The sequence below is a fragment of the Synchiropus splendidus genome, chromosome 1, assembly GCF_027744825.2.
Source record: "Synchiropus splendidus isolate RoL2022-P1 chromosome 1, RoL_Sspl_1.0, whole genome shotgun sequence".
Taxonomy (NCBI): Eukaryota; Metazoa; Chordata; class Actinopteri; order Syngnathiformes; family Callionymidae; genus Synchiropus; species Synchiropus splendidus.
The window spans coordinates 44312198-44325270 of NC_071334.1; the positions used below are offsets into that span (position 1 = coordinate 44312198).

General features: G+C 43.7%; 1 protein-coding gene across 2 annotated transcripts in view; it reads left to right on the forward strand.

Annotated features, from left to right (window-relative positions):
• LOC128766036 (protein FAM222A-like) overlaps positions 1-11262 on the forward strand; it is a 31576-nt gene extending 20314 nt beyond the window's left edge. For both annotated transcript variants that reach the window (XM_053877386.1, XM_053877377.1), the window contains exon 3: positions 6914-11262. In XM_053877386.1, the coding sequence (XP_053733361.1) occupies positions 6914-8181 (1268 nt within the window). In that variant the 3' untranslated portion in view covers positions 8182-11262. The remainder of the gene's footprint in view (positions 1-6913) is intronic.
• The last annotated feature ends 1811 nt before the right edge of the window (positions 11263-13073 follow it).

The following is a 13073-nucleotide window of genomic DNA, read 5'->3' on the forward strand; positions in this document are numbered from 1 at the left end:
AGAAGGTATATTGTAAATACCTCCAGGAAAAAATATCCAGTAGAAATAATAACGTCCGTACAGAGGTTCACTTTAATTGTCCACAATTCCTTTCAGTCCAAAAGTGTTTCACAACAGGACAGTCCCACAATTCGTGTGTCTGATCACCAACAAGACTGCATGTGTGTTGTGTTCCCAACACAACATTTAGACTGCGAAGATTTTGATGGTGTCCTGAAAAATCTTACTTTGACTGTCCAGTCAAATTCCTTCCAGAGTTGACTCCCCACCCTCCTTGTGACAACCCGAACACTTTCCCAGCTGACATCATCCTATGTCACATTTAATTCCAGTTCCCATTGTTGTTTTGTATGTTTTGTACTGTCTGATGAATCCAGCAACAAGTCATGATGTTTTGTGGACGCTTGTTTTTTTCCTTGCCACTCAATATTTTAAGTCAAAATGATGAAATGTCTTTCTATATTTGTTGGTTCTCGTTTGATCTGATCCCAGTCATCATGCTTTTTTAGTTTAATTTCTTTATTGTAATTACTGTATCTATAGTGGTCGGCTGTTGGCAGGATACATTTGGTTTTTTGTTGGTCAGAAGTTGTAAATATATTTCATTCAAATAGCTGGTTGACAGTGATGAGTTTCCTTGAGTTGCCAATGATCAAAGCCCGTGTCCACCAAAGATGGGAATAGGTCCTTAAATGGTTACGTGTTTCAGCCCTCTTTAGAGTCACTGTCAGTCAAGCGCAGAGCCACGTACGTTGATAGAGTACAGTATAATAAAGTATATTAGATGCCAAGTAACTTTTAAATAAAAGATGCGACGAGACCAACCCCTCCTTTTGGAACTATGTGTCAATATGCAATGTGGAAGGCTGACTTCGGTACCAACATCGGAAGCAAAAACTCACGTGTTGTGTCAAGTCCTACCACACCAGCCACAACACCTGCACATTGCACTTACTGATTGACAGAGAAACACATCTCATTCTCCTTATTTGTGTCACGCTGAGAAAAAATGGAATTGAAAATTCAAAAGTGTCATTGACCTAAGAAGTATATAATAGTAATAGATGGCTCCCAGTATTGTTTTTTATATGTAGTGCTGACTTTGGTTGTCAAATAAGTTTCAAGGATATCCAGTCATGTTGGTAATGTTGAGTGAATTTAAAAAGTAAAAATCATGTGACGTGAAACTTCATCGCAGCGAGCTATCGCACACGAACACCCTGGCCGTGTTCTCCTCTGGGTCAACAGACAGACAGTTTAGCAAAATAAACTCAAGGCAGTCTTTTTTGACAGAAAGCCAAAGTTCAGCCTGGCAAACTGTCTCTGGCTGGCGCTTCCACAAACACTTTGAATGCTAACACGCCTTCACAGGGTGTCTGATATTGTTAGTCCAGAGATTACTGCCCTGTCAGAGCCTCGAAGATAAAACACAGCTGCACTTCTCACTGTGACGGTCCTAATGTGCCGCTATGGAAACCTCATTAGCAAGGAGACCGTCCCCACTTTGCACCCATGCAGCGATCAACCACGGTGACAAGCGCAGAGGAGGATCAATTTGGGCCATCGTGACAGAGGAACTGAGTAATGTGAGGCTGAGGCGCAGATCACAAACATGAGGAGTCGCTTTATTATCCCTCATGTGTTGGGAAAGTATACCAAGAACCCGACTGTGAGATGTATAGTGAGTGGCTGAATGGTCTGGAAGGAACGTGTTATCAGATGGACTCACAAGAGGTGACAGTACAAACATGGAAATGGCCAAAAAAAAGTGGCAGAGGGTTGATGGATGGCTGCTGTCAGGCATCCGGGATGATAAGTTATTATCTTGTTAGCTCAAGTACAGTCTCTCCCCGGAGGCTGCTAATTCACTATTTTTCACCAAGTTTCATCCAGGGTCTGTGAGCAATGGAACAACTGTATTTGAGTACACACAAGTCCTGGCTCTCCTGATTTTGTTTTGCTAGTTAGCAGCAGAGCGTTGCCTAAATTAAGCTGTTGTCTTAGTTACTAACTTTCAGCGTCACTGAAAGAGAAGCCATTTGTCCTACCTACTGCAGATCTGTCAAGGAAGATTGTGCTCTTATCAGAATGAAAAATAACTTTGTGCTTCAAATCAAAACGGAGCATCTGATAACAGAGGTGATCAGTTCCGCTTCGTGGCTCCGTGAGAAAGGGAAGCCGTGATTCACATCACATCTGGGCATCGCCGATGGACATTGATAAGAACGTACAAAGAGCCAGATGTTCCCTTTTTAGTGGTTACACAGAGGAAGTAGAAGTGATAGGGCCCTGTATTTGTGCTTTAACTTGAGGCTGTAAATGACGTGGCGGTGTTTAGTCCTGGAAGACAATGGGGGGATGAGGTGGGCTATGGTTCCCGCAAACATCTGTTCTTCTGGTTGGTCTAGTCCACGTTGTTATTCTTTTTGGCATCCTAGTGAGAAGTCAGTTTTTCTTTCAGAGCAAACCATGCCAACCAGCGGTCTAAAAATATTTTTTACGTTCATCTTACGAATTGAAAATATGTATTTTAAGTTCAGTTTTAAGTTCTCCTTGATCCTGATGAGTCTGACCTAGCATCAGGAAACAGCAGGTGTTCTTTAGATGTGGGATTTATTACTAGCCCCGCAGTGTTTATCTGCCAAAATTGTCACTGAACAATGGAAGGGTGTTACTCGCAAGATGGGATTAAAAAGCTTTTCCTCTCTAAATGTCAACTCCTTCACCCTGGAGTCCATCGACCTGTTTGTTTTTTAATTTATTTTTGACAAATGATTTGCAGTCATCCAAAAACTGCATCAGCATCAGAACTGTTTCTATTGAACAGTGTTGACACGTTTCAGACAACAAGATGACGCCTCGCCGTGCATTTGAAGCTCCCTGGAAATCATTGTGACGTACATGATTCAGATTCAGCACTCACACATGGATAAGTCATGTTGCTCCGCTACGCTGTTATGTTGCATAAGGCTGAGTATCGGACAACGTTGGGTGAACATCGCAATACGGCCGGAAGGGGGCTGCTTGACGTCTCTCCATAAAAGAGACACATTTATGGAGTTTTTGTGTTTTTCAAAATACCACTGGTGAAACTGCTACCAAAGTAATATAAATACTTGCATACATCCAGCGTCTGTTAAGCCATGCTTAGTCCTGTTCAGGGTTGCAGGGAGTACTGGAGCCTACCCCAGAGGTCACCGGCCTAGAGGCTGAAATACACGCTGAACAGCACAACTTTAGAGTGCCCAACCAATTCTGTGGGCTAAGGGAGGAAACTGGAGTACCCAGAGAAAACCCACACTGGCACACAGAGAACTCCACCCAGACAGGTCCAGAGCTGGATTCGGACCTTGAACCTGAGAGGCAGCAGAGCTAGCCATTGTCATTTTAATACGTTTGATCAAGTGATCTGCGAGGGGCATTGATAACACAATAGTGAAAAGGTGTAAATCATCTGTTGTGTAGTTAGATATGCTGACACAAAGTGTCTCAAAAACATTTCTATAATCTACATGCTAGTCTAAAAATAGTTCCATAATCTTTGTGGGAAACCCAACGACCAGAATTCAAATGTACATTCACTGCTGTTGTCTTCAAGGGAAGGGAAAAGTGACCACATGAGAAAAAACTCAACAAGAAGAGATGATGGAGTGTGATGGAGTGTTTCAGCAGGGAAGTGGAACTTTAAAATAGAGAACTGAAACACATTTTTTACTTTTATACATGATCAATATTTAATTTTGCTGAGCCCTCACGAGGCTGCGATGACTGCGGCAGTCATGGTGTGCTGGGGTGTCATTTAGACATGTATATTCGTCTTGCTGTGTGTTGCTCCGTTGCCGGATGAGTGTTTGATGACTCACGTTCACAATTTGTATCAGTCAGGTCACATATGTGAAAATAGATGCCCGCACCAAAATGATTCATGGAGGCCTCAGTAGTGGGGCCGCATCCTGATGTTTTACAGTACAAAGACCATTACAGCATCCCAGATGTTATTGTTGTTCCACAGCAGCACAACGCCGGCGTACATAACAAGCCCTGTTTTGCTTTGTTGTAATTCTCAGTAGAATTCATCCCCACTCGTGGCACCGCGGCGCCGCTCCTTCTGCTCCACTGGGAGACTGCGGGATGGATTGAGCACTCCGCCTCACCTCTTTTCCTCCATTTTAAACACCCAATTTATTTCTTTCATGAGATGGATCTTGTAGATTGAATCATTTTCACAGTTGGAGGCTCACTGTAGGCCCAAAATGAAATGAACTCCCAAATCAATTTCAAGCGGGAACAACAAGTGAGCCCCCCCCCTATAGTCCCCCCCCCTCCTTCCTGCTGGAATTGGTTTTGTTATTGAAAAATGAAATGAGGTGTTTTGTTTTTTTGGATTTACTCCCCCGCTTTTATTGGAGATTACGGCCTTGTTCTTTTGCCGACTCGTGAGTTTTGCTGACTCGCCGCGTCATTAACATTCACTCCGCTTCTTTGTCGTTAAAATGTGTCACTCTGGAAAGGTGGCAGTAATTTCTACGGCTGCTCTAAAGGAGTCACACATTCAACCGCCCCTTCATCAGCGGCTGTTAAGCAGCCATGAAATTGCCTCAATAAAAGGTGTTTAAAATGATTGCTAAGCTTGTCCTGTTTGCCTTTCATAACAAGGAAATGGTTTTTGCCCAATACGTCTCTGTGTTTAAACACAGCTTCACTTCTGCGCATTTACATTTCGCCGGAAAACTGCACTGACTCTTTTAGCCTCCAGAGAAGGCAACTTTTGAAAGCTTCTGAATTTGATACATTTGCTTTACAGTAATATTTGAGGGGCGGCAGTATGTCAAACTGGAGTTGTTCTTCTCCGTCTGGTCCAAGGTCAGATCTGTGGTTGCTCTTCCTGCAGGACATTCCAAGAAACCAATTTATGTGTTTCTGACTGATGATCCAGTTGCCATTTCTTTCTGGAACTGGATGATTTAAAATGTATGGTTTAAATAGCTGAGTGTGAAGCAGAACGCAGGTGTCTGTAGTTTCTGGAGACTTGGACCTGAGAATTTAGTTAAGAGTTTATTAAAGCATGAAGTACACAAAGGAAGACAGAGAGAAAGGTGATTAGTCAGTGAGACAGGAGAGAAAGACACAAACAGAACCGTGAGCTACTTTCCAGATCTGGAAAAAGAAAAGGTGATCAGAAGCTCGAACAAATAAAATAAACACATAACACTCGCTCAAGGATAGAAACACAACAACACGCATTCAAAGAAAACAATAAAATGACACAAACAAGGAGATAACATATGAATAAGATTTTTAAAAAAGCCTGTGGTGGTCAAAACTAGCTCACGGGAAAGGACTTTCCCGAAGCACCAGAAATGGGGAGATGGAATAATTTTCAAAGAAGAACGTTCAGTCAGACTTCAGAGTTTTATTCAAAGCAGCACTGGATGTTCACAAATCACACACGTTGCAACAGAAGACACAAAACTCAGCTCTCTCATCCACTTTTACCGGGGGCCATATGCGGCCCAATATCTGTATTTTCGTAGCCCTTTTGACATCAGACTAAAACTATAACTGATATGCTGCCATTTTTCTTTTTTTTTTGTTCTTTCTCTTTTAGTCACCACTGCCACCACTTCAGCAGTAAATCTATAAATATAAATATATATTCTTTTCATAGACCAATTATGTGTGTTTTTTTTGTTCCTCAAAATACATTGAAGGAATATTGAATACGTATTTTGAAATAAATTGTCTTTTTATCTTGAACGTCAGAGGGCAAGTTACCTGCGTACACGCTGGAACTGCAGGACTCATGAGCAGGAGATCTTGACTGCAGAATAGGTTGCCGGTGTGCCAACCAATGCTTCTCTGAATTGGAAGGAATTTTGGCAAATGAGAGTTTAGGGTTGCACATATAGTTGAGATGCCTTCGCCAACAGCAAAACTCCTCAGTTATTACAAGTGAAATACAGACATGGCAACATAAAACATGTAACATAAAAATATGTGCTCACCATTTCATTGTTTTAATAGTATCTTGCAAGCTGAGGAAAACCAATCTCATATGAATCCCTACCTACAGCCGGGGTTGTATTAATGGAGATAGAAGTGAAATTGCAGGATCCGTATTTTTGTCCTCGGCAATATTTTGCTCTGATCATCTCCACGCAGCGTTTCTTTTCCCGTCTTTCATTTAACTGACTTCGTGTGAAGCAGTTAATTATCACTTTCAGTTGTGTGAGAGCTCAAACATTGTTTTAAACCCATTAAAATATGCACACAGTCCCTGCTTTGATTGTCTGTGAGACATTTAATTTTAATGAGTTTTGTGTAGACTTTTGGGGAAAGGTTGTTTTTTTTTTAAGAAGTCCAGTTGCCCTATTTAAATCCATTTTAATTAGCCGTGACTCCGTTGGCTTCTTTCCTTATGTTGTTTCATCTCATCCTCAGCTCAAGCCAGATTTTCAGTTGAATACAATGTTTGAGGTGTGTGATCTCACAGCACGACATGTTCCAGCATGTGCAAATATTAGGCTAAAGGAAAAGTGTTGAAATTCCCATAAAACATTTTTTTTTATTTAATTATGATTTAAGAAACAGTTTGTTGGTTGTGTTTTTGAGAAACTTGTGAAGATATGAAAAATATGTTGAAATAATAATGGGTTATTTGAAGAATGCCGATAGTTAACGGCAAGTTGTTTACAGTTTTTATGTTCGCGATCTAAGTGGACACCAAACCGTGGAGGGGTTTTTTTCACTGACAAATGCAGACACTGAGCCTCATGGGACTCGTGCTCACATCAAACGCTGAGAACAACATAAGTCGAAGCCATTTTAATTGTCATAACGGTCTGTTGGCCTTCAAGCGGGGCACCGTCACGTGTCGTCAGACTGATGACTTCTCTCTGCCCTCTCTCCTCAGGCGAGCCGGCCCCCATGGTCTCGCGCTATCCTTCCCCGGCAGAGTTGGATGCCTTCGCCCAGAAGACCGCCAACAGCCCGCTGTCCATCAAGATCTTTCCGACAGACATTCGGGTGCCACAACACAAACAGCTCAACAAAATAGTCAATGGACTGGACACGACCGGCCAACACTACGGCTCCTACTCGCACCACTACTCAGGAGGGCATCAGGGTCTGCTGGCCATCGTGAAGGCCTCGGTGGTGGTCAAAGGTGTGGTGAAGAACTCGGAGGGCAGACGGACTAAACACACAAACACATCTGTGGCTCCTTACAACAATCCTCTGAATAACGGCTTTGCAGTCCGGCACCGGCACAAGGCCTATCATATAAGCTCATGTAAGCCCCCCGATGTCCCCATTGAGACGCTGTGTTCTCGGATGTCCTCTGGAGATCAGAGCCGGGTCCCCCAGTCCGAGCTGGCGGAGGTACAAAGCCTGATGAGGCAGATGAGCGGCCAGAGCCAGGCCGTGCATCTCGGGGGCGAGGCCCAGTCCAGCCCCTCGCTGCAGGCTGTCGCCGCCGTGCCGCAGTCAGAGTCAGACTTCATCCTCGGGGTACCGCCGCAGAGCAGCCTGGCCTACACCGGGGCGGTCCTGCCCACACAGAGTGCAACCAAAGTTGGGTACATGGAGAAGGGAGACTACGCCACATGGCACCACAAGCAGCAAATGCGGCAGCAGGTGTACCCAGGCGTGAGGATGTACACCAACACCGGGCAGTCTCCAGAAAGCTGCCTCTCGCTGGCTCAGTCTTCTCAGATACCGTACCGACTCCCCATGCCCACGAGGCAGGAGCGGGTGAGCGGCTCCAACATGCAGGGGGAGTTCTCCGTAAGACAGTACTACGCTCCTCTCTGGGACAACATCTCCACGTCTAGTAGCGACTGTTATACGTCTCAGGTGCTGGCATCGGGTCCACATGCCGCCAGGCCTGGGGAACTGCCACTCCCTCACCACCACCTCCACCCAAACCGCCATCAGCTTCACCTCGCACACAGCCAGGCCTACAGTGCGGAGCAGAACCTGTGCTGTGGGCTCCCCAGCTCGAACCTGTGCCACGCTGCAGTACTGAGCAGCAGCCTGCAGTCTCTGGAGTGCCTCATCAGCGAGATCCACCCTCCCTGCATCAAAGAGCGCATGCTGGGCCGTGGGTACGAAGCTATGGGGATGCCTCCGCTACTGGAGCACCACCAGCAAAACCACATCCAGCTGCCAGTCTACAGATGAGACGCAGGGCAACCCCACAGCAGGAAACAGAAGCGACAACCCTTTTTTATAGTCTGTCAGTTTAGACACGTATGGAAATGAGACATGCCTCTTCGGTTTGTGCATGTTCTGTGTAAGTGAAAGGCTTTTTTTTGTTGGAGCCTGAAAACGGTAAATGATAATCATACCTGAATCCAGGTTTTATCCTACGGACTTGTTATTTTTCTATACTCAATGGCCATCCAACCTGCCTGTGGTTCGTTTGATAATGACGGTTTATTATTTGCATATTTTCCTCGTGTATGCTCTTTGCAAAAATGGAAACTGTTGGCACGAGTGCCGGGCTGTAAAGATCCACCATATTTTTCAATGCTCAGTTATGTGACGCTATTTATCGACACCTTTCATCTGTCTTGATGTTTGTCTTGGCTTCTCATTGCCGACCTTACACACTACATTCCGGATAATATTCTGTAATTCCAGCCTTGGCCACTAAACTTTCACCCTTCTGGTGTGCGGTAATGGAATTCTCAGGCGGCCTAAGGAGGGCAAGGCTGTTTACGCCTGATGTTTATCTTTGAAAAGTCATGGAGGTGCCCAAACAAAAAGTACACATGAGGTCTGTGTCCTGAAGTGGTTTGGATTTTCTCACACTGAGCAGGTTTAATCTGGAACATCCTCCCCCCACTTGGAATTGCAGTGTAGCATGAGTGAGAAGAAACAAACGTACTAACATCATTTGTGTTACTGAAGCAGCTTTTTTGATGTAATGGACTGTATGTGCAAGCGTGCACTGCCGTAGTTACAGGAAATAATAAGTTGCCTCACGGCGCTTTCACACTGCGGGTTCTGTCTCGAGACAAAGCTCTTTCAGCTCAGAAGTCTGAGATGTGAACACAAGCGAGTCAGGCTTTGGCCGCGGACTTGATCCCGGCTGGAGACCTGCACTTTGTCTCGGGAAACTCTCCACGGGGGGTGAGCTTCTCGCCTCAGGCGACTCGGTGCGAGATGCTACGTAAACACCTGATTTTATTGACAGACAGATTTACTTAAATGAATAATGCTGCACTCTACAGTAACTGTTTTCACTGCTGTGATCTCGCAGCTGTCTGCATGAGGACAGCCAAGAGGAAAGATGCTGGTTTTTCCTAGGTTACCAGACTATTCATCGATCATTTCTGACGTCTGGATCGGTACTCACGGTACATGACTAAAATCTTCTCGATCGTCAGTAATCTCTCTCACTGTGTTCAAGGTGTCGTGAGAGCAGCGTGGATCAATCCAGACGCTCCGTATTACGCAGCTTGTTTCCACTATTTCCTTGTAAAATAAACAAGACTCTTTCATGTTTAGTTTTGGCTGTGAAACGCCACATTCTGTTACAGCTGTGGCTCAGCTCCGTCACCAGTTCATATCTGAGGTGAGGACGACTCGTAGTGCTAAGAACTGACAGAAATAAGGAGGTCAAGATGATGTTGGTAAATAGGTTGTTATTAGTTTGGTGACGACTTTCTTGAGACGAGCTTCGTCGTGGGTCACAAACCAGCTATTTTGCGCAGAGTACCGTCGGCTGAGGAGGAAGAAAGGGACATGGCCTGAGGCGCAGAGGTGCGAGGCTGCACAGCAGGGGGCACATCGGACTCAGACCCTCCCGAGACAGAACCCGCAGTGTGAAAAGCCCCTCAAAAAGCGTAAGAAAGTGAGCTGGCCAATCATTTCCTGGTACTATGTGAGGCACCTGTGTGCCTATAGTCCATAGTAGGTGCAACAGCTAGGTCCCGGGGCTGAATGGTGTTCTCCCCCACCAAGTCCTAGAATGTTCTAGAGTGGCGTTACCTTGTCGTCTCTAGGGTTGGCCTGACAAAAGCCTGTGTTCCTCAGACTGGTTTACGGTGTTTTGCTTGACACCATCGCTACAGTGCCCAAAGCTAAAGGTGCTGTAATAATGGCTCTCTCTCTCCACCGAGCCAAAGAGTGATCAAAATCTAAACTAATGTGATTTTCAGTCCCACGTCTAACTTGAAAAACTTGAAAGGCTTTTTAGCCCCGGCACTCTTCACAGAGATCTCCTGACTAAACTTGTGAATGTGGTTTTAGTTGAGATGCTACCTAACGCTAACAGACTAGGCTGCTACCAAACCCACACACCTGCCATCCTCCCGCCGTTTTCACCTGCTTAGTTCCTCGTCCGATGTAAGGGAACATTCCTACTTTAGCAAAGTATGTTTTGCTGCTGCTTTGATTTGCTTCATGTGGAGTGTCAACAGAAGTTGTTGCCATCTTGTGTTCTAATTACTAATAAATAGTGTTTATCCTCACTGCCTATACATCAAACACTGTGGCACTGGGCAGAGAAAATATTTTGGAAACTTTTTTTTTTTTTTTTTTTTTCGAAAGTTGTGGCAATAATACATAGTTTGTTCGTCTGAGCGCCGTGATGGCTTGGTCGTGGCGCGGCTATATCATCTGACGGTGCGGGATGTATAGCTGCGGTTCTCCTCGTGTGTCTGCACTGGATCCATGATATTTATTTATGTCTTTCTTTTGACTTATATGGCAAACTGTCTATAATTATAAAGTGCAATTATAATATATGAACATGTGCGTTCTCCATGAAGTATGGTGGGCGGAATAACATTTGCAATGTAAAGAGCATAATTCCGGTGTTTCTTGCCTCTTTATGATGTGGATTGTCAAGTAAATGAAATTTTCTAGACCTGGCAAACATTTGTGTGACTGGTTTCCTGCCAGGCAAACGCTTCTCTCTTATTGATGAATTAGAAAGTAGGCGCAGAAGTATGAGACATTTTTCAGTTTTTATTACGAGGGGATTTAAGGCTTAACCTCCAGCAACGTCTCCGTCTCCCCAGTCATAGATTTTATTTGATTAAATCCGGCCTTTCTCTGGAAAAACCTCTGGTTTCTAATATGCTGTAAGTCAATCTCTGGATGAAAGACTCCTGGCTTGGATCTTTGTGAAAGATGCAAGCGGACGGTGATAATTCTGTTACTGTTGTGAGTTATGTGAAGGCATTCGGGGCGAAGGTTTAAAGCTGGATATATTTAAAGGTGAGCTGTCACACAATTAAAAGATTCATTTCACCACGTGCACTGTGATTTGTTGATCTAGATTCAGCACAGTTATGGGTCATGCCTTTGATTTAACAGTTTTTTATATTTGTATTTTACGAAATGATCTGGAAAAACATAGAGGGCACTGCATAACTACAGTCGTCTTAGGAGAACGGCCACAGAACAGTTTCACCCCTCATCAGAAACAGTATTGTTGGGGTAGTAATATTTATCTACAGATATATATATTTGAGAATGTAGAACAATGTTATGTGTCATGAATTGGGACTGTAATTGAAGGAAAACTAAACAATGGCATCTTATCTTCAGTGAAATTGTTTAGAGAATTGTTTAATTGCAAGAATGAAGAGTATAATATAAGTATTATCTTTAAGGGCCACAGTAACTGTTGTGAGGGTCCATCATCAAAAGAAAGACAGCGATGACTATAAAACATGACGGAAATTATCCAAAATATATACGAGGACAAAATGAACCAAAAAATTTGAAATGTAAGTAAGGATATTAAGATGTATAAATATAAACATACTGAAATATTTCATTTCATCTACATTTAATTTGAATATAAATCAACATAACTATGGATCAGACGTTCAATATAAAAAGGCAAAATTATTTCAATTACTGAACTAATGTTTCAAAATATAGTTTCAATATTCCTTCAATGTATTTTGAGGAACATGAAAAACACAAAAAAGGCCTATATAAAGAGGAAAATGTTCGTCATTAAACGAGAACATGCTATATATACTGCTGAAGTGGTGGTGACTAAAAGGGAAAGAACAACAAAAGAAGGCAGAAAAATGACAACATATCCGTGATGGTTTTAGTTTGACATCAAAATGGCCACAGAAATACAGGCATCGGGCCGCATATGGCCCCCGGGCCTCACTTTGCCCAGGTCTGTTATAAAGAGTCCATTGTGGAATGTGGAATTTGAAAAGTGTGATTTGGTCAAAATACTTAAAACGAATGTAGCTAGAGAAAACAAGCAAACGTCTGCCATGCTTTAATAAACTTGTCAGCTCAGAAGGTAATATGTGATGCTAATCAGACTTCTGTTAACTCTTGATTTTTCGCCGGCTAAACATAATATTTGTCTTGAGGTAGCAGCTTTAATAATGAGCTCATCACGGTAGATTTGCTTGATAGATTTTCTTTAATTAAAAAGGGCAACGGAGGTCATCATCCGAGCGATCAGTGTCAGCTCCTGTCATGTGAGTCGGTCCACAGCTGGTCTGGCTGTAAATGTCTACTGTTGAGTTGTGTCGCCCACGTTTTGTGGAATATATAAAAATACAAAAAAGTTTTAGCTCCAAGCACCAGCATAGAACACTGGACTAGTTTTGTGCTCGACATTAAAATTGGATATATTTCACTTATTGTTAGCTTTTATTAAAATCGAGTTTTGTCGTCCATCTTTATGGGGGAAATTTACATTTTAATTCATCAATCCATCCTCATCCACCTAGCTGTTGCCGGGTCGCGGGGGCAGCACCTTCAGAAGGTCACGCCATACACCCTTCTCCTCCAACTCCAACTGGGGGATCCCTAGACGCTCCCAGGCCAATGTAGAGATATAATCCCTCCACCTGGTTCTGAGTCCACCCCTCAAGTCTCCTCCCAGCTGGCTGTGCCTGAAACACTTCCAAAGAGAGAGGTCCAAGGGGCGTCCTCATGAGATGCCCAATCCACCTCAGCTGACTCCTCTCAACATGGAGAAGTAGCAGCTCTACTCCGAGTCTCCCCGAGTGACAGAACTTCTCATACGCAAATTTTAATTCCCATCTTGTGTAATTCAACAGTGTCTATTGCTGCTT